Source organism: Nipponia nippon, unplaced genomic scaffold (assembly GCF_047370975.1).
Source record: "Nipponia nippon isolate SJK-2023a ecotype South Korea unplaced genomic scaffold, ASM4737097v1 scaffold_14, whole genome shotgun sequence".
Classification (NCBI taxonomy): domain Eukaryota; kingdom Metazoa; phylum Chordata; class Aves; order Pelecaniformes; family Threskiornithidae; genus Nipponia; species Nipponia nippon.
In genome coordinates, this window is record NW_028262330.1 from 1,184,633 (window position 1) to 1,201,824 (window position 17,192).

At 51.4% G+C, this 17,192-nt stretch overlaps 1 protein-coding gene across 9 annotated transcripts; it reads left to right on the plus strand.

The window, feature by feature from the left end:
- Positions 1–748: 748 nt before the first annotated feature.
- ST6GALNAC1 (ST6 N-acetylgalactosaminide alpha-2,6-sialyltransferase 1) lies at positions 749–16,093 on the plus strand. Of its 9 annotated transcripts, none has more exons than XM_087750913.1 (10): positions 749–850; positions 1,727–2,949; positions 6,052–6,688; positions 10,793–10,961; positions 11,156–11,327; positions 11,725–11,863; positions 12,248–12,351; positions 12,933–13,022; positions 14,352–14,451; positions 14,878–16,093. In XM_087750913.1, exons 2-10 carry the CDS (start codon positions 2,819–2,821, stop codon positions 15,046–15,048), a joined length of 1,713 nt encoding a protein of 570 aa, XP_087607039.1. In that variant the 5' UTR covers positions 749–850; positions 1,727–2,818; the 3' UTR covers positions 15,049–16,093. The 9 variants fall into 9 exon arrangements, 8 of the variants coding, with proteins under 8 accessions (XP_087607039.1, XP_009474908.2, XP_087607042.1 ...); XM_009476633.2 differs by having other exon boundaries at positions 2,914–2,949; XM_087750916.1 differs by having other exon boundaries at positions 14,858–14,970.
- The last annotated feature ends 1,099 nt before the right edge of the window (positions 16,094–17,192 follow it).

Consider the following 17,192-nt stretch of genomic DNA (forward strand, 5'->3'; position numbering starts at 1 on the left):
CCTGCTTTTGGCCAATGTGCTTGCCAGAGATCTGGATATTCCCCCAAGCGCAGTCTTTCCTGAACACAGAGTACTACAGACATGTTCTCCGCAATTGCCAGCACAGTTCCTTAAAAGCAAAGCAAGCTGTCTTTTTCTGGTTGTAGGAATCTTGCTGTCCCTTGTGGCTCTTGGTTTTGCAGTCATGTTACATGGGGGAGGTTGAAGGAAAATATTTGCTGCCTCCAGAATTTCCCTTTGGGACCCTATTACCAAAAAACCGTAGTCGCACACAAGCAGCTTCTTCCAAGCAGTATGCCTGAAGGTGCGTAGGGCTTGAAAGAGGAAGGCTGAACTGCAGGCATTGCGATGCGTGCTGCGTGTCAGTGCTTCAGGACTGGCAGCTGTTCCCGTAGGAGTGTCCTGTTGGAGATCTCCTGGGCAGGGAGTTGCTGCTTGCCTGCTGCACAGCCGGGCCTGTAGCCCACCTCCCCAGAACTGCCCGGAGCTAATGAGGACTGCCCAGGAACATGGCAGTACCTTGGCTGATCCCTTTCCCAGTGCCTGTAATTGTTCAACAGATCTCCTTTGATCCGAGGCTCGGTTTCTGCGGTAGTGAAATGTTTTGCCGTAGGTGGAGGCAGAGTTGTACCCTGGACTAGCCACCTCCCTCAGGTTTCTTCAAGGGCTTTTCAAAGCTGTGTTATTTTTTCATTTTTCTCTCCTAGGTCCTCTGATAACCAATGTCTTGCACTTAAATCCAGAGAGAGCAACTTGTTGGGAAGTACGGACAATAAAGAAATGCAGCTGCTGCTGAGCCTGGGCCCGGGAATCCTTGCAGCGTTCCGCTGGGATGCGTGGAGGGTACGAGGTAGGTGTCAAACCTGTTGACTGGCTTTCCGGTAACTTAGAGCAAACATCTTCAGTTCCCTGTGTGTTCAGTAACAGTGTGAGTACTAGCTTCTGAGATTTGTGGTATTGTCAACAAAAGCTTTTTTATATCTGACCTTAATTTTTGATAAGAGCTGTGCAAAAGTAGCCTATGTCGTAAGAAGCAATGTGGCCATTTCCCCTTGAACTGTCTGCGTTAATATTTAACAGCTCCCCGTGAGATAAAATAGCTCTTTGCTGCAGCTTGTAAAACTACATCTCTGGTATGGGTAAGTGTTTCTTTGGCTGCGGTGTTCATCTCTGCTCATCTTTCCCTCTGCTGGTGGGGAGATGTGTTCTGGACTGCCGAAGATTGATCTCCAGGCGGACCGCTGATTTTCACGAAGCGGAGAGGACGAGATACGTATTGTGGAACTCGGGATGGGGAGAGAGGTTCTCAGGTGCCACCTGTCCATGGGAAGCAACATATCCCGGGTCTGAATATGCTCGTGGCTCAAATCAGGTGTAGCGCAAACGCCTAGGGTTGCAGCAGGAGCTGCCGTGCCCTTGGAGCGTCTCATGTGCACGTGGCATTAGTGAGGCTTTGTTTTAACTGACGCCGTTGATGAGCAAAGCCTGGTTGTACGGTACAAACCCGAATGACCAGGGTCCCACTAAGGGCAGCAGTGTAGAAGGCAGTTGTCTGTCTGTCCATGATGGCGTGATTCACAGATACGGGAAACTTGAAATATGTTTTGGTGTTATGTGGAATAAAAATTCAGATATATTAGATGCTCCCTTGAAAACAACTGAATTTCAAGGTGCTGTACTGTGGGGGTCACCAGGGTGATCTAGTTCTTTTAAATTCTGCAACCAGCCACAGGCTCAAGTCCCTCCATGTCCTCTTTCGTGGTGAAGTGGCATGGCTATCCTCCCCTGGCCACTCGGCGATCCCTGTGAAGTGACGGGCAGGAGTTCAGAAGCCAAAAGTGAAAGAGCAGTCCTAGAGCTGGTGCTGGAGGAGCCTGACTGAGAGCAAAGAGCAGCTGAAGGGTGGGTATCGCTGCGAGCTGTACCGGCAGCCCGGAGCTGGAGCGGCACACGCGTGAGCCAGCCTGGGAACCCGAGCTGCGGGCAGGCCTGTGTAACAAGTTCGTCAGCAGCAGCAGGGTTAGATTGTGATGGAGTTGGCACCTTTCAGACAAGCGAAATGCAGGATTCAAGTTTTTCCAGTTGCCCTGAAGGCAGGTCAGCTTTCTTAGAGAGGGAGGGCACTGTCTGCTTCTTAGCCCTGTCCTCTAATGATTTACCCAAGCACTAATCTGCCTCTAAACACAAACTCCTTTGTTCTGTAGTGGATTTGCAAGGAATCTTACTTTGACTTGTTTCAAAGCAATCACAAGGTAAAATGGATGTGTGTCTAGTCATCAGCTTTTGGGGGCAGGGATTGCTTCTGGACTGGAGCTACAAGCAAGTGCTGCATGAAGAAGGAAATAAAGATTGGGTTATGGTCATGCCTAGAATCTTGCCTGAGCCCTTGAGCAAGTGGTGGTCTGAAAGCTAATTTCTTTGCCTGTAACTTTGGCTGCTTCCATAACTCACACAAATGTTCCCAGTGATGCTTCCACCAGATTAGAGGTGAAGGGTTTCCTTCTTGCACCGCACCAGCCTCATTAAGGAGAATATAGGGAACTTCCCTTGTTTGCAGTAAAAGGCGTTTCTTTCCCCGCTCTGTTGCGGTAAGCTTAGGGTGATAGGCGGGAACAGTGCAAAGCTGCTGTCTTCTCTGAGGAAATTGCATCTGCGTGCAGAGTGTCTGGGAATACTGGGAGAGAGGGTGTACACCTTCCTGCGGGGAAACCCCGAGAGAGGACCAGCCCGCTCCTTCAGCACACCGTGGGAGTGCGCTGCCTGGCCAGCGCCTCTGGGCAGCGGCAGCAGAGCCTCCCTTGCTCCCGGGCATCTCACCATGTGGATTTTCAGGAGAAGGTTTCCTAAAATTCCCAGAGCCCTCGTTTGGCTCATTGTTCTAACAAACTTTTGCATCTTTGTTGCTCATTTCAGCTCCTTGTTTGACTTGTCAAAGGCAAGGATTTTCAGGTAAGAGACCTGCTTCCTTGTGATATGCACTGTCTGGATAGAGTGCTTGTGCTCGCTTTCTGTCTCTGTGCCTTTTTACCCTGAAACTTGCTCTTCTGGTCGGAGTTAGGTGACCACTTTGCTTTAGCAGACCACATTGTGTAGAATCAGAGCACGGTGCTGGAACATCCACAGTCAAAAACTTTCTTCTGCTGGATCGCTAGTTTCCAGAGTTTCCTTGTGTGGCTGTTTAAGAAAGCAGCTTTTGCTTTACTAATGCTACCTGTTTTCATACTTTGGCACTACATAGTGTTTGCTTTTCCTGGTGGCTCCGTTCATTCAGCCCTAGTCCAGACTGCATTGCTGGACATTGAATTTGGTGGGATACCTTCGAATTTGTAGCGAGTTCAACATCCAATTCCTAATACAGATATGCTGCATACTGGGAGACCAATGTCATGCAGACATGATCAATATATATATTATTTTTTATAAAACTGGTCAAGTAAATCCTACCAGAATGGGTGTGGAGAGAATTGCAGTGCAGACTGCAGCGAAGTGTCCCCCGCAGGTTGGCGGGGAGCACTGTTCCTTGCCTGAGCACAGCAGATACCCGAGCCCTTATAGCTACGCGCGCGGCTCGCTCGCGTGTTGGCGCCCGTGCCGTCTATAGGAAGCGCCGCTCCCCGGCCTCCCACCAGCCCTCCCGTGGTCCCAGCTCTCCCGGTGAGCCGTCTGGCGTGCCTCGGTGGGGCCAGCGTTCGGCGGGACCTCGCGGGGCCGATGCCGGCGGGGCAGGCGGGACGGGTGAGGCTGGGAATGCCTCCATCTCTTCTGGAGGTTGCATGAGTTCAGCTCGGCCCCAGGGACTTGGGACTACGGCTCGAGGACAGCTGTCGGTTCGTAGAGGACAGAATCCACGCAAGGGAGGTGGGGAGAAGGAAAAGGTGTGCAGAAGTGAAGTGAGTTGTCCTTGACCGCGGAGCTGGGACAAGAACTGGCCCTCCATGCCCAGTTGCCTGAAGCCGTTTCATTCTGCCATAGTTTCAGATAATGGAAATGTCCATATTTTTGCAACTTAAGTAAAACACAACTAGGCACGAGCAGTAGGTGGTTATCTGTCTGTCAGTTCTATTTCCGTACCTTTACATGCAACGTAAAACAGACAAAGCAGCGTTTTCGTGGCTTTACCCTCTGTTTGTCCTAGGGTTTTGTAAATGGAGAGGAAAATGACAGTAAATATCATTGAGATTCTGTAGTTGTTTGCCAGCTGGCCTCTAGAGCCTGAAATCCGATGAGCTGCTTTGACCAGTTGTCTGGATTTAAAATGCTGGTGAGGAGAGCAGGGTCCGGTGTAGGCACGAGCGCCTGGCCATGAGGGTCTGGCTGCCGGGAGCGAGGTTTGGCTGTGAAGGGCCCTCGCTGTTACATTTTGGTCTCTGTGTATTTGGCACAGTATTTGAAATTAAAGTGTGAGAGAGCTGGGGTGGAATCTGTGCCCTGCAAGACAGCAAGTATGGGAAGTCTGGGTTGGGGGGTGGTTTGTCATACTGTCCTGTTTCATCTGTTCTCTGCCCTTTAATTTCAAAATTCTAAACAGTATCTTAAAAATCCAACGGAAAATCATCCAGGGTTTTAAGATCTGTCTGAGCTACCTTACCAAATTTCTTTTTTACTTAGAGCGTATATATAAAATCTTTCCTCTTACTAGGCAGTAAACAGTAACACAAGTTCGTACAGGAAGCGCTATGGTAGGAAGCGACTGCTGCGTACTTGGTTGAACCTGGGTAACGATTATGAGGGGAGGCAGAGCTGATAGGCCATTTACCGCAGCCTCTTTTTCTTAGAAATAGCATTGGAAAGGTTCAAGTATTTATCTGATACAAAATGGTTTTTAAAAGCCTCCTTAGTTGATAATTTCCTATCGCTTTAATGAATGCTATACCACTCCGAAGCTTTGGCAGCAATTGAACTGTTATGTACAGCCTGCTATCTGCAGAGGTGCTTTTTTTCCCATTTATCACCTTGGAAGCAATCCACAGCTCTCCAAAACAAATGCATCGTTCAAAGGGCAAATGTGAGTGTGAAATCAGATGGCCACAACTATGCTGGTTTATCCTGACAAGCTTTGCTGTACATAAAAGCTCAGCTGCAGAAATTTTTCACCTTCCTTGTTTCTGTTCCACCCTCCAGCTGTGTGCAGGTAAGAATGAATGTTTGGGACAAAACCCCACCACTTCTGCCTTGATTTTTTTGCTGGGTTTCAGCCCAGTCTTGTCGCAGGTGGCTCTTGTGCTGCTGGCAGCTGTATCCCCCTGTGATATCCTTGTACCTGCCTGTGCCTCTGCATCAGGCAACGGGGCAGCTGCTATATTAGAGGCGATTGCTGAAAATGCAGAGATATTACATTTTTAAGCTTCAGAGTGTATTTTAATAGCTTCAAAGTGCCTGTCTTAAGACGTGTACCTGGCGAGTGCTGGGTGATGCCATTGCATTAGCTGGCTACGGGGGGGAGGAGAGGAAGAAGTGCCCTGTGGCCCCAAACGCTCAAGAAGTGATGTGTGGTAAAGCGAGTTTCACTTCTTATTAGACTTCCGTTACTGAATTCTGGAAGATCTTCATGCTCTGTCGCTGAAGCACTTGGCTCTGCTGGCAAAGAAGAGAGCCAGATGGCTGCCTTCATGGTGTGTGCCATGTCCTGAACTCAGGATCTCCAAGAGAGTCCTGCAGCACTCTGGGGACGTTGCCAGGGGTCCTGCCCAGCGCAGGGCAAAGCTGTTCTGCGCTGGCTTCCAGTTACTGCCAGTGTGGATGAGCCAGGTGCTGCAGAGGAGTGTGTAGCCTCTGGGATTTGCTTGGTGGGGAGACGAGCGGTATTCAGGCTGCTGTGGGAAGTTGAATAATGCTTTGGTGGCAAAGTTGAAATTGAATTCGCACAGCATCCTGCAGGAACTCGGTGGCAGTTGCCAAGGCAAGTCCTCTGAGTGTGGTGGTCGTATGCAGTGCTTGCTCTGAAGCACAGAGAGGGGCTCAGAGACAAGAGCACTAGAAATGGGCTGGAAGGCGTTCGGTGTTAAGTGGAAAGTGTGGTGATGTGTCTGCTTTTCCTCTGATTGCATTCAGGCAATTGAGCATTTTCCAACCTGCCCCAGATATGGTACAAGTGGACACCCAAGAGCAACAGCGTTTAAACTATTCTGGTAATGGGAATTCAAGGAGCTTTTTAAAGGTGACTTTGGGGAGAGACATCACAAGGCTTGAACAAGATGTGGTTGAGAGGACACCAAGATGGGAAGGAAAGGAAGAGCAGAACAAAATGAGGAAACCAGTTGCTAGGGTGGAGGAAGCCAAGGAGAACATGAATGTGAAACCATCCCCTGGGTTGGAGGGAATCAAGAAGACAACAGTGAAAACAGCCCCTCGGGTGCAGGGAAACAAGGAGAAAACAACAGCAAGACCAGCCCCGGGGGTGGAAGAAGCCAAGGAAAAGACAATAGTGAAACCACTTCCCAGGGTGGGGGGAGCCAAGGAGAAGGCAACAGTGAAACCATCCTCTGGGGTGAAGGAAGCTCATGAGAACAGCATATCCAAAGACCAAGCAAAACCAAAAGAGCCTCCTGCATCAGTGACAACGGTAAGACCTATTCCTCAGGCTGCTGCAGTGACAGAAAAGAAGAAACTGAGGGCTGCTGACTTCAAGTCTGAGCCACAGTGGGATTTTGAGGACCAGTACCTGCTGGACAACTCATCTCCACCATCGGTAGGTGTGATGGCTGTGTGTGTTTGCCAGGAATGATGCCTCCCTGTTGACCTCCTTGTCTGCTGTTCCCTGGCCATGTGTGCCCTTTGCAGTCGAGGATGATCTCTAAGCTGGCAGGTCAACTCACTGGTATATGCAGATGCTGCTGGGACCCAGAGAGGGAGACCTATATGTACAACTCGGTCAGGCTGGCCAGTCTTCCACCATGCTCCGGTATGGGACCATACTGCAATTGCATGCATTTCCATGGGTTCCTTTGAAAGTCAGCTCGAGCAGCCCTTTCTGGAGCTCAGGTGCATCAGAAGCTGGGGAAAATCTCTCTCCTTCTAGATGTGTTACAAGGTGGTCCCATTCTTAGATGCCTTGATGTATTGCATAGGGGACTTAGGCGCACAAGGCAGCGTATATGTTCCCTGTGACGTGGCACCCTAAGGTAAGTTGGGTCACACCTAGTCTTGTGACGCCTGCGGGCAGGCGTTAGGTGTCTGGCACTAAAAGGCAGTTTTCATACAGGCGTCCCAGTTCTCACCCAATCTCTTGAGAAACTGAACATCTGCGTTCCTGTGTAGGCTCAGGTTTACAATCCCTAGATTTACCTTTGTCTTTGTTTTATGCAGCCCAGCTAAAGAAAACAAGCAGTGTCACGGTGAGGGAACAAGAGTAGGAATGCCTCCGTGAGCCTGTTCACCCAAGCACGTGGGTGCCAAAGCAAGTCAAACGCTTTGGCAGCAGCGATGCTTGTGGTGGTGAGGAGGGTCTCAATGCACAGGAACAGAGGCTTTGTTAGATGCTTGTATTAAAGTCAAAGTAAGGTGAAAGAAAAAGGGTTAGATGAAGATTGATAAGCATGTGCCCATCTGCTTTGGAGACAGTAGGGTGGGGACCGTTCCCATATTTAAGGTTTTCTGTCAACATTGATAACAATTCAACTATGTGTATATGTGCCTCATTGGAGAAATGATGGTTAAAAATTACCTATTTTTACTGTTCCTGTGGTTTATTATCAACAAGAGGAGAGTCTTTCCCAGATGTCACCAATTCACCTTTTCCACCCTGTATGCAGACAGCTGTAGAGCAAGCAGATTCTTTACCCATTCAGAGCTCCACGACTCGGATGGTCCCAGCGTGGTGGGCTGCTACGTAGGGTTTTCTTACTATGCATTGAACCATCATCACAGCAGAGCAAATAATTCATAACAAATCTGGCATTCAACAAGTCTTGCTTTGTTCCTCTTTGTTAAATAGGAACAACGATAGGCCTGGTCAGCACAGGGAAAGTATTTCGGTAGAGGTGAAGATGAGAATCTCAAACGATACAGTTGTACCTGTCAGGGCAGTAGCACTTGCACAGCTACAGCATCAAAGTTTTCTTACAGATCCTGTTTGTTGGGAGTGTTGTTCTGTAGGGTAGTTCTCGTGATCGCCTCTGCCTGTGTAGGTCATATTACTGATGTGATCTTCCAAAGCTGTAAGTCTGGTGCCCACCATCAGGTTGTCTTAAAAGCCATGGAATTGAAAGCCTGTCTTTTTCTTTTCTGTTTTGCGCTGAACTCTTGTTCTGACCATATTTTTGACCTTTCCTTTGTAGCTATAAGGGTTTGGAACTAATTTAAAGTGAAATTTGAGCATCTCGTAATTACTTGGGTCCCGGAACAGGGCCTTTAGGAAAAGCATAAACTACAGCAAAGTTCTCAGAAGCAGATGGGGCAGGTTGTGGTGCACAATACTGTCTCTGTCCCCCATCTTGTGCTGGTAGCTTTTTGTAAAGCTTACCCAGAGCAGTTTTCCCTGCCCCCCCTGTTGCTGGAAGGCTCGGACAGGCAGGTAACCCTCTCTAGAGTGAGGAGGGTCCTTACACCCGGGTGTAAGTGGCCTTTACACCCGGCTCTCGTGCTCAGGGAGGAGGGAGGGTGTAGGCAGGTGAGCAGAGGATGGGAGCGCCTGTTCTAGCTTGGTGGTCTTAGATGAGCCATTTGCCTATTTGAAGTCTCAGTGCCGCAGTCTTCCACCATTGCCATGTGTCATTTTGGTGGCATTAGAGGGAATGTAGATGTTGCTCCAGGGCACTGGCAGGGCTGCAGGCACCATGTCGCTCTGCTCAGACCTCTCCTGGTGGAGCAGGGGCTACTCTTGAAAAATTTAATCCCATTCCCCAAGCCCAGGGTGCCCAGGATGCCCTGGGAGACACGCAGAGGGCAGAGGTAGATGAACTGGGACGACAGAAAATCCTAGCATGAGTTTTATTGTTTTGATGTTTTATTTTTGAGTTCTCTCCCTTGTGGTATTTTGATGTTGTTCCCCATTGCCCCTTTTGGCAGTGCGAGCCATTCTTTTGCTGACGGGATGTGCTCTTCAGTGTGGCATTGAGCTGCCTGAGAGGAGCAGCTGGCCCCAGAGATACCTCTGTTATCCCAAGATCTGTGACTATTAAATGTGGACCTTGGCTGTTAAACGCTTGAGCTCCTGCACTGGCCCAGCCTCAGTGAGTCACAGCAGAAGGGCCTGGCACATGATCTGTGGTGCAGGATGTGCATCCTTCTTCCTGGCCTCCATGGTCTCGAGGCACCCAGAATACAAATGGGAGTGGGCCAAATACATGGCTAAGACAACACATGTCACGTGAGACAGTACCTCCCCCCTCAGTGGGGTTAGGTCACCAGGATCCTGCTCGTTGACTGCCAGATGCTCCCGTCTTCTCATCTGATGAGCTGCAGACCACGTGCAGCCATCTCGGAAGTGCAGAGCAGGAGCTGGCAGAGAAATGTGAGACAGCAGTTCACAGCAGGAAGCTGGGAATGTCCTCCACTGTCGGGCTGCAGAGCATCTGGGTGTGCAGAGCAGCTGAGACAGTGGGGAAAACCCTTCCTCAGTACGGAAAAGAGGAGAAAATGCACGCAGAAGGGTCTTTAGTGAAGATGTGGATCCAGACATCACATGTTGGGTCTCGCTCCCAAACCTGATCTCTAATTCTGCAGAGGGGAGTGACTAGAAGCACTCCCACCTCCTTCATTTCCTACAAGATCAGACTTTTCTCTAGTTCCTCGGGTGTTGATCCAGTCTCGCTGTGGAGGCACAAGAAGTACCAAGCCTTGGGCTGTACAAAGTACAGCTTGAGCAGGAAGGGAGTGTCCCTGTCTCTGGACATGAAATGGGCTGCAAGTGAAATGATGCCAACGTGAAACCCTCCGCAATGGTGGTCTTGTTGCACTCCTGTTGTGACAGGCAGAATGAGGGCTGTCTCCTCCGCCTGTGACCGGATTGTCACCCTCACCCGCAGCAGAGAGCCCGGCTCAGCTGTGGAGCCCACAGCTTTGGCAGTGCAGTCTGGTCATTGCTGGGGATTTGAGCTGGGCACGCAGGTCTGCTTGGTCTCCTGTTTTGTCTTGCAGTAGGTATCGCAGTAGGTATTTGGGGAAGGTGTCTAAGAAAGCAGAGCCCAAATTGACTCAGCGGCAAAATCCAGCGCAGCGGAGTTGTTTGCTCTCCATCTGCACACACAGCCTAACTCTTGCCAGCTGCAATGAGACCCCTTTTGTTAGCGAGGATAAGCTGGCTTGGATTCCCTTCCCAGCCACACGCTTCTCTGTTACTCATTTATGACATTGAACAAGTTGTTTGCATGCTTTTTCTTACCTTTAAAGGGAGCAATAATGGTGATCTGATCTCACGTGCTCCTCGCTGTGTTTGCTCATGTGCACTCCGAGGCCAGGACCTTGTGAGGTGCGTTGCCAACAGGGATTTGTAGCCTTGTTTGGCATGTTTAGGTTAGTCCTATTAAAGATATCAATTTGATCAGGTAATGAGGCCTAAAGCCAGTAAAACACATGAGCATCGCAGGCCTGTTGCTCTGAAGAGGAACGTCTGAGACCTGGAGTCGCTCTGGCTTCCTTGTTGGTGACTTTCCACCGGCGAGTTACTGATGTAGTGCTGAAATTATGCCTCATTTTCACCGTGATGGGGACACTGAGGGGAACAGATGATGTACCGCTGGAGTTCCTGTGCTTCTTTCCGATACTCACACACAGGCACACAAGCACTGGCACTCAGTCAGGTTTATCAGCTCCCTGCTAATCAGTCCTTATTGTTTTCTTTTTGTTTTTCAAGACCTGCTCTGAATCAGTGAGGGCCAAAGCTGCCAAGTCTGACTGGCTGCGAGATCTTTTCCTGCCCAACATCATGCTCTTCACAGACAAGAGATACTTCAATGACAGTGAGTGGGACCGCCTGGAGCATTTTGCACCTCCGTTTGGCTTCATGGAGCTGAATTATTCACGTGAGTCCCTCGGGGCATGTCAGGATGGGACCATCAAACTCCCAGCGAGAACCTTATGCCAAGTAGCTGGAGGTTTGCAGCATCTCCCTGTCAAAGGCATCAGGCTAGGTGGATCTCGTGGTGGGAACTGGTGGTTTCACTGTGTCCATCCCAAAGGCTCTTGCTGCTAACTCTCCACCGTGTTTGCTTCACAGTGGTGGCGGAGGTCATGTCCCTGCTGCCCCCAAATCCCCACCAGCAGCTGCTCCTGGCCAACAGCAACAGCAGCATGCCGAAATGCATCAGCTGCGCTGTCGTGGGGAATGGAGGAATATTGAATAACTCTGGGATGGGCCAGGAGATTGACTCCCATGACTACGTCTTCCGGTAAGGCAGGCTTTCTTCTTAGATACACAGCTAGCTTATTCCGGCTAGATAACTACATATAACATACAACTAGATAATTACGGCTGGATAACTTCACCTCTTCTAGTATCGCACTGACTCCCAAGTGCCAAAATGACTGATGGCAGGAGGAGATGAAAAACCAAAAAGGAACTGGAAAGTTCCTAAACACACAGGAAGCGCCTGGGTTCACAGATGAGCCACGAAGAGCCGTCTCCAAAGCAGGGGCTCTCCTGCAAATCAAGAGGTGTAGCTCAAAGTGGACCTAATCCTCCCTTCCTCCAGACTAGCGCTGTCTTTTCCTGTTTATAAACATGGATGCGAGGGTTTTCAGTGGTCACCTGCTAACTCTGCTCCTCTGTTTGCTTTCCTTGGCCAGGGTGAGCGGGGCTGTTATCAAAGGTTACGAAAAAGATGTGGGAACAAAAACCTCCTTTTATGGATTCACAGCCTACTCCCTGGTGTCCTCTCTCCAGATCCTGGGACGCAGAGGCTTCAGCCACATCCCACAGGGGAGAGTAAGTCAGGTCCATGCCGCGTGCGTGCACAGCTTTGATGGGACGCTGTGAGTCTGCAGCCTTCGGTTCTGATCTTGCCGCGCATGAGGAGCAAGGGGCTGAGCTAACGCTTTAGCACTACCCTTAGCGAGGGAACCTGCATTGGCTTGGCTCGGAGTGAGCATCTGCAGCGGCACGCTGCGTCAGTCCTACCCCAGCCTTTTGGCATGTGGAAGTAGCTGCGCGTCAGATGTTATCTCCGTTCTGCTTCTGTGGGATAGTTAAAAGCCGCGCACCAAAGATGTGTGTCTGAGAAACTCAGTGAGCTTAGGTGCTTGCTTGTTTTTTGTTTTTAAAGGATGCGGCTCTCTTGTGCTGTTCATTAATCCTCACTTGTTTTCTTAGCATGTCAGATACCTTCACTTCCTGGAGGGAGCCAGAGACTACGAGTGGCTGAAGGCTCTTCTGCTCAACAGCGACATCAGGAAAGGATTCTTGAACGGCTACGGGTAAAACAAACTGCCCCACCGCTACACCCTTCAGTCCGGAGCTCTGTTGTGCCCTTTTCCTCTCCACAGTGCTCAGCCCCGCTGAGGTGCAGGCCAGGGCGAAGCCAGGTTAAAGCCTCCCTCCCCTGGCAGATTTGTCTGGAGAAATATCTTATTTCCTCCACGGCTCTGAGCACTGCTGTATCCACTACACCTCCTTCCCAGAAGGAGCTGATTTCAATGATGGGTGGCCAGAGCCTGAAGGAAGCTTTGTGGTCCTCTGGGATGGACACATGCTGTTGACTGGTCTGGAGTCTGTACGTGGTGGCCGACTCACGGATGAAGGCCTGATTTCACCAATTCTTGTCTATACACACACATGCTTTTGATATTCCTGTCTCCTGTTATTGCCTCTCCTCCCTGATCTCTTCCTTTGCAATGCACACAGGTTATGGAGGCTTTGTCACAATCTGGGAAATGTTGCAGAATAACTTGACAGTATTTGTGGTTCTTCTCTTATCACCAAGCGCATCGGGGCTGGTGCTTTCCAGCTGTGATGAAATATAGGAGCTCGTCCTGAGCCTCCCCATTCCTGTCCTTAGGCAGAGGCCCCGGGAGAGATTCGATAAAGATTTCACGATGGACAAATACCTGGTGATTCACCCTGATTTCCTCAGATACATGAAAAACAGGTGAGCTGGGGGCTGTGTGCTGTAACGGGCTTATTTCTTCTGGCCAGCACCATCTCTGTCTGTCTCTGGGCTCTCTCCTCCCAGCTCACCCCCTTGTAACTGCAGTTTAGCCGCGCCAGCAGATTGGGGGTCCGCACCAGCAGATTGGGGGTCCGCACCAGCAGACTGGGGGTAAGCTTCATCAGTATGCAGCCAGTTAAAATTCTCTGTGGTGCTGCAGTGGGATGTTAGTGGTGGGTAGACGTCCCGCATCTGTGAGCTGGAGAGGCAACAGCCGTGGGACAGTTTGGCTTTCTGCATCCAAAAGAGGTCCTGGGCAAGTGGCAACTTTAGGTGTGGAAGGAGTGTTGCTAAAGTGCCAGGATAGTTGATCTAGTTCAGGACCAACCTTTCATGTTCCCCATTGCTTAGCACCTTGGAGGAAGGCTCTGTAACAGCCCTTCTCTCCCGAGATCCCTTCTTGACTCGGGAGGTTGTTTGTGCCCTCAAACACGAAAGTAGGCACTTCTTCAGTATCCCGTTTGCCTGGCCTGGCTGCTGCTCTTTGCATCTCTAATCCTTTTCACCAGCCCGCTGGACACTGTCACTGTAAGATCTGCCAGTCGTGGGCCACACGTGCCCAAGAGGTGTAGGAAGAAGAGCTCCTGTTGTGCCCTGCTTTGGCTGCGTTTACCCTTCAGTCTCCTTGAGAGCGGAGTTATGCCTTCTCTCAGAGAAGGCAAATGCAGTGCCAGATGGCTTGCACCTCCCTGCTCGTTCTGCCGTCTCCCCTCTGGCTCGCGTCCTTTCCAAGGCCAAGAGGGCTCGAATGCTATTTTTTCCCGGTGTGGACTGCTACCTTCCTACCGGCTGCTGGCACAAAACACTGCAGCTCCTAGCGGGTTCTGTGACCCTCCTCTGCATCTTTCCTATGTCTCATTTCACTCCTAAATGTGGGTGGGGAGCAGGATATACCAGGGAGCTTCAAAGCCACTTCTGCACTGCAAGGCAAAGGACAGATTTCAGAGTGGGCTTTAACATACTAGATCCTTTAATCCACCTCCCCTTTATCCCCACAGCCTCAAGACCTACCACTTCCATAAAGCTGGGGCAGAGCTGGGCTTAGGTCGCGGTGCAGGCGATGGAGCATTCTGGGCCGGCCTTGCGCTTTGCTGAGCGCAGAGTGGTACCCGCACGTGGGCGTACTCACGGCTTGTCTGAAATGTCTCGTATGGCCACCAACTGCTGCGAGGAGGGAAGATGCCACGCAGGCCGCAGGGGGACAAGGTGTGCCCAACTTGAACCTCCACACCCAGCAACTGCTCTGTGCTTTCTTCTCTCCTGCTGCAGGTTTTTAAAATCTAAAAGTCTGGAAAAGCCCTACTGGCGGCTGTACAGACCCACAACGGGGGCCTTCCTGCTGCTGACTGCCCTCCATCTCTGTGACCGGGTAAGGGCACGATGGTTCTTGCAGACAGCACTGTCTGGAATGGGGATAGGATAACAGGGCAGAGCAGGGGTGGCTCCAACCCTGCCTACCATCTGCCTTGAGGGCGCATGGCTTCTTGCCCGCTCTGGAGGAGCGGACTGAAGATGAGAGAAACAGCCCCAAAATAGCTCACATAGAGGCTGTGAAGCTGCTGTGGCCTGAGAGCCAGCCTGCCTCCCAGGGAGGCAGCGAGAGGACAGCAGGCTCTCTGGAGCCAGTGTTCATAGTCTGGTCCTTCTGGACCCCCGTGCAGGGGTCACCTGGAGGGGCCCTGACTGGCATTCCTGTCCTGTGCTCCCTCCTCCCCCTTTGGGAACTGTCCCCTGTATTTCACTTAGCTCCCTCCATCCTTGGTACCTCTCCCCAGTGAGACCCCATCTTTCCCAGGTGAGTGCCTATGGCTACATCACGGAGGGTCACCAGAAGTACTCGGATCACTACTATGACAAGGACTGGAAACGTCTGATTTTCTACATTAACCACGACTTCAACCTGGAGAAGGAGGTGTGGAAAAAGCTTCACGATGAGAATATCATGAAGCTTTACCAGGGATCCTGATTGTGTGGCAAGGGCCATTGCCTGGGAAATCTCACCAACACCTCACTGGGAACGGAAGAGGACCACCGGAGCCAAGGTTAGCTCTGGACTTCCAGGCACATTTCATCCCCACGGAGATATTTCCCTCCTTCAGCACCTCTATTCTCTCACAATGTTTCTACGAATGTGCAAATGCTACAGACCAGGAGAACACCAACAAGAAAATGCTGCACGCCAACAAAGAAGTCCCATCTGGCTATGCTGCAAGACTGCTGCTGCTGGTTGTAGGCACTGGTATTGGCAGAGAAGAATCCAGGATGGATCTGGGTAGCATATGGTCCAGTGTCCTGCATCTTCATCCAGGTTTTCTCTCTTTGCAAGGAAATGCTCCTCAGGCTGGGGCTACTTTTGTTCTGGGTGGATCCTCTCCATTAGTGGTGCCCATCTTGCAGCGGGGTGTATAGTCTAAGCAAGCTCCCTCAGCAGCCAGTGAATGGAGGTGGACATGCGGATCCTGTCTCAGGTTGACTTAATTCCTGGAGGTGCTGCTCTCACTCTGCTCCCTGCAGATAAAAAGGATGGACAGGACACTCCCAGGTGTCTAATTTGAGAGAGGATGAGTCTCACTTCTGCTTCCCAGCGTGGCCCCATCATGACACCTCTGAAGGAGCACCACCATCAGCTCAAGGGCAGGTAAATGCTCTCCATGGTGCAGCAGGCGTGCCAGACTTGGTGCCTCTTGCTCTGGGGCTTCCCTGGCTGCAGGACATGTGAATGTTGTGTCGCGGTCCTGGTGTGCCAAGTCCTTGCTTAGCTGGGCTTTGGCACGCTCGGCTCCCAGCTGTGCCAGGAGCGCTGTGTTTGCCCTCTCGCCAGGGGAGGTAGGAGCTCTCCAGGTCCAGGGATGGACGCTGTCCATCCTTGCTGCTGGCTGGAGGGCCTGTCCCCCATCGCACTGAGAGGAGCCTGGTGGCAGCCAGCAAGCCTGCAGCGTGTTGACCTTCTGAAAGGGGTTTTGCAAACAAAATAAATGGCACTACTTTGGCCAAGCTGATTTTTCATTGCAGCCCTGCGTGTTGTGGTTGTTTAGTGTGTGTCCAAAGCAGTTGCTTAAAGGCTGAGATAGTGGATGATGAAGCCAGGAAAGGGCAGGACTGAGTGTTAATGAGAATACCTCCATCTGCAGGTGCGCCCCACCTTGTGTGGGCATACCTGAGCATCCCCCACTTGTTCACCTTGCTATTGCAGGGCAGGGATCAGAGCTGGCCAAACCCCTTCCTGAGGAAGTGGGGGAACACCTGGCGAGGTTGTCCTTGTCCCAGCAACTGCTCTCCAGGTGTATCAGGTGCTGGAGACACATGCATGAAGGGCTGGATGTTTCCCCCATCACACCATGCAGACAAAAAGCCACTTCCAGTGTCCAGGCAGGTCCAGTGCATCTCCCCGGGCTCATCAGGCTCTGGACTGGGGCCCAGCTGCACACTGACTGGTCCCAGTGGACCTGCTCTGGCTGCGAGTGGTTTTCCTTTTGTGCAGCGTTGGTGCTGGGAGCAGCAGCGTCTCCAGGGACCCCCGGGCTCCGAGGGAGGCATTTCAGCGCAGATTGTCAGCAGGGTTTGTCAGGCCTGATTTCCTTTGTCCCTTTTTCCCTTGTGCTGCAGAGCGGCCAAGCAGTTTCTCATGTCTCAGTAAGCTTGTTTGCAAAGGACAACTCCCCACGTTGATAATCTAAATGAAGGAGAGGGTGTAGCCTGTGTTGGCTGCTCCGTCCACACAAGCCCCGCAGCATCTGTGGGAGCAGGGAGTTACCCGAAATGCGCTGTGCCTCTGTTGGGAATGGTGTATGGAGCCCCGTGTGAACACCAGACCCACGGGGAGCCACGGGCTTTGGAGCAGACCAGAAATCCTCCCTGCACAGCAAATGGCCTCCCCATGAAGGGGGAGCCCAATGGAGGCTGGTCACCCTCCAGAGCCGACCAAGGACAAACTCCCACAGCACCCAGGAGCTCTGGACCCTGCTGGTGTCTCAGCCCCTCGCGGTGGCCGTGCACGGCTGGTGTCCCCTGTCCCCGGGCCCTGCAGGCTCTCCCGGCCCAGCGCTCGCCTGGCTGGGCTCTTGGCGGGCAGGGAGGCAGCTTTGCTCCTTGCCTGTGCGTCGGGCCCTG

Coding starts and splice junctions, on each gene's coding strand:
- ST6GALNAC1 (XM_087750913.1), top strand. CDS start 2,819: ATGTGGATTTTCAGGAGAAGGTTTCCTAAAATTCCCAGAGCCCTCGTT. Junction 13,023..14,351: donor CTCAGATACATGAAAAACAG/GTGAGCTGGGGG, acceptor CTCCTGCTGCAG/GTTTTTAAAATCTAAAAGTC. Junction 14,452..14,877: donor CCCTCCATCTCTGTGACCGG/GTAAGGGCACGA, acceptor CATCTTTCCCAG/GTGAGTGCCTATGGCTACAT.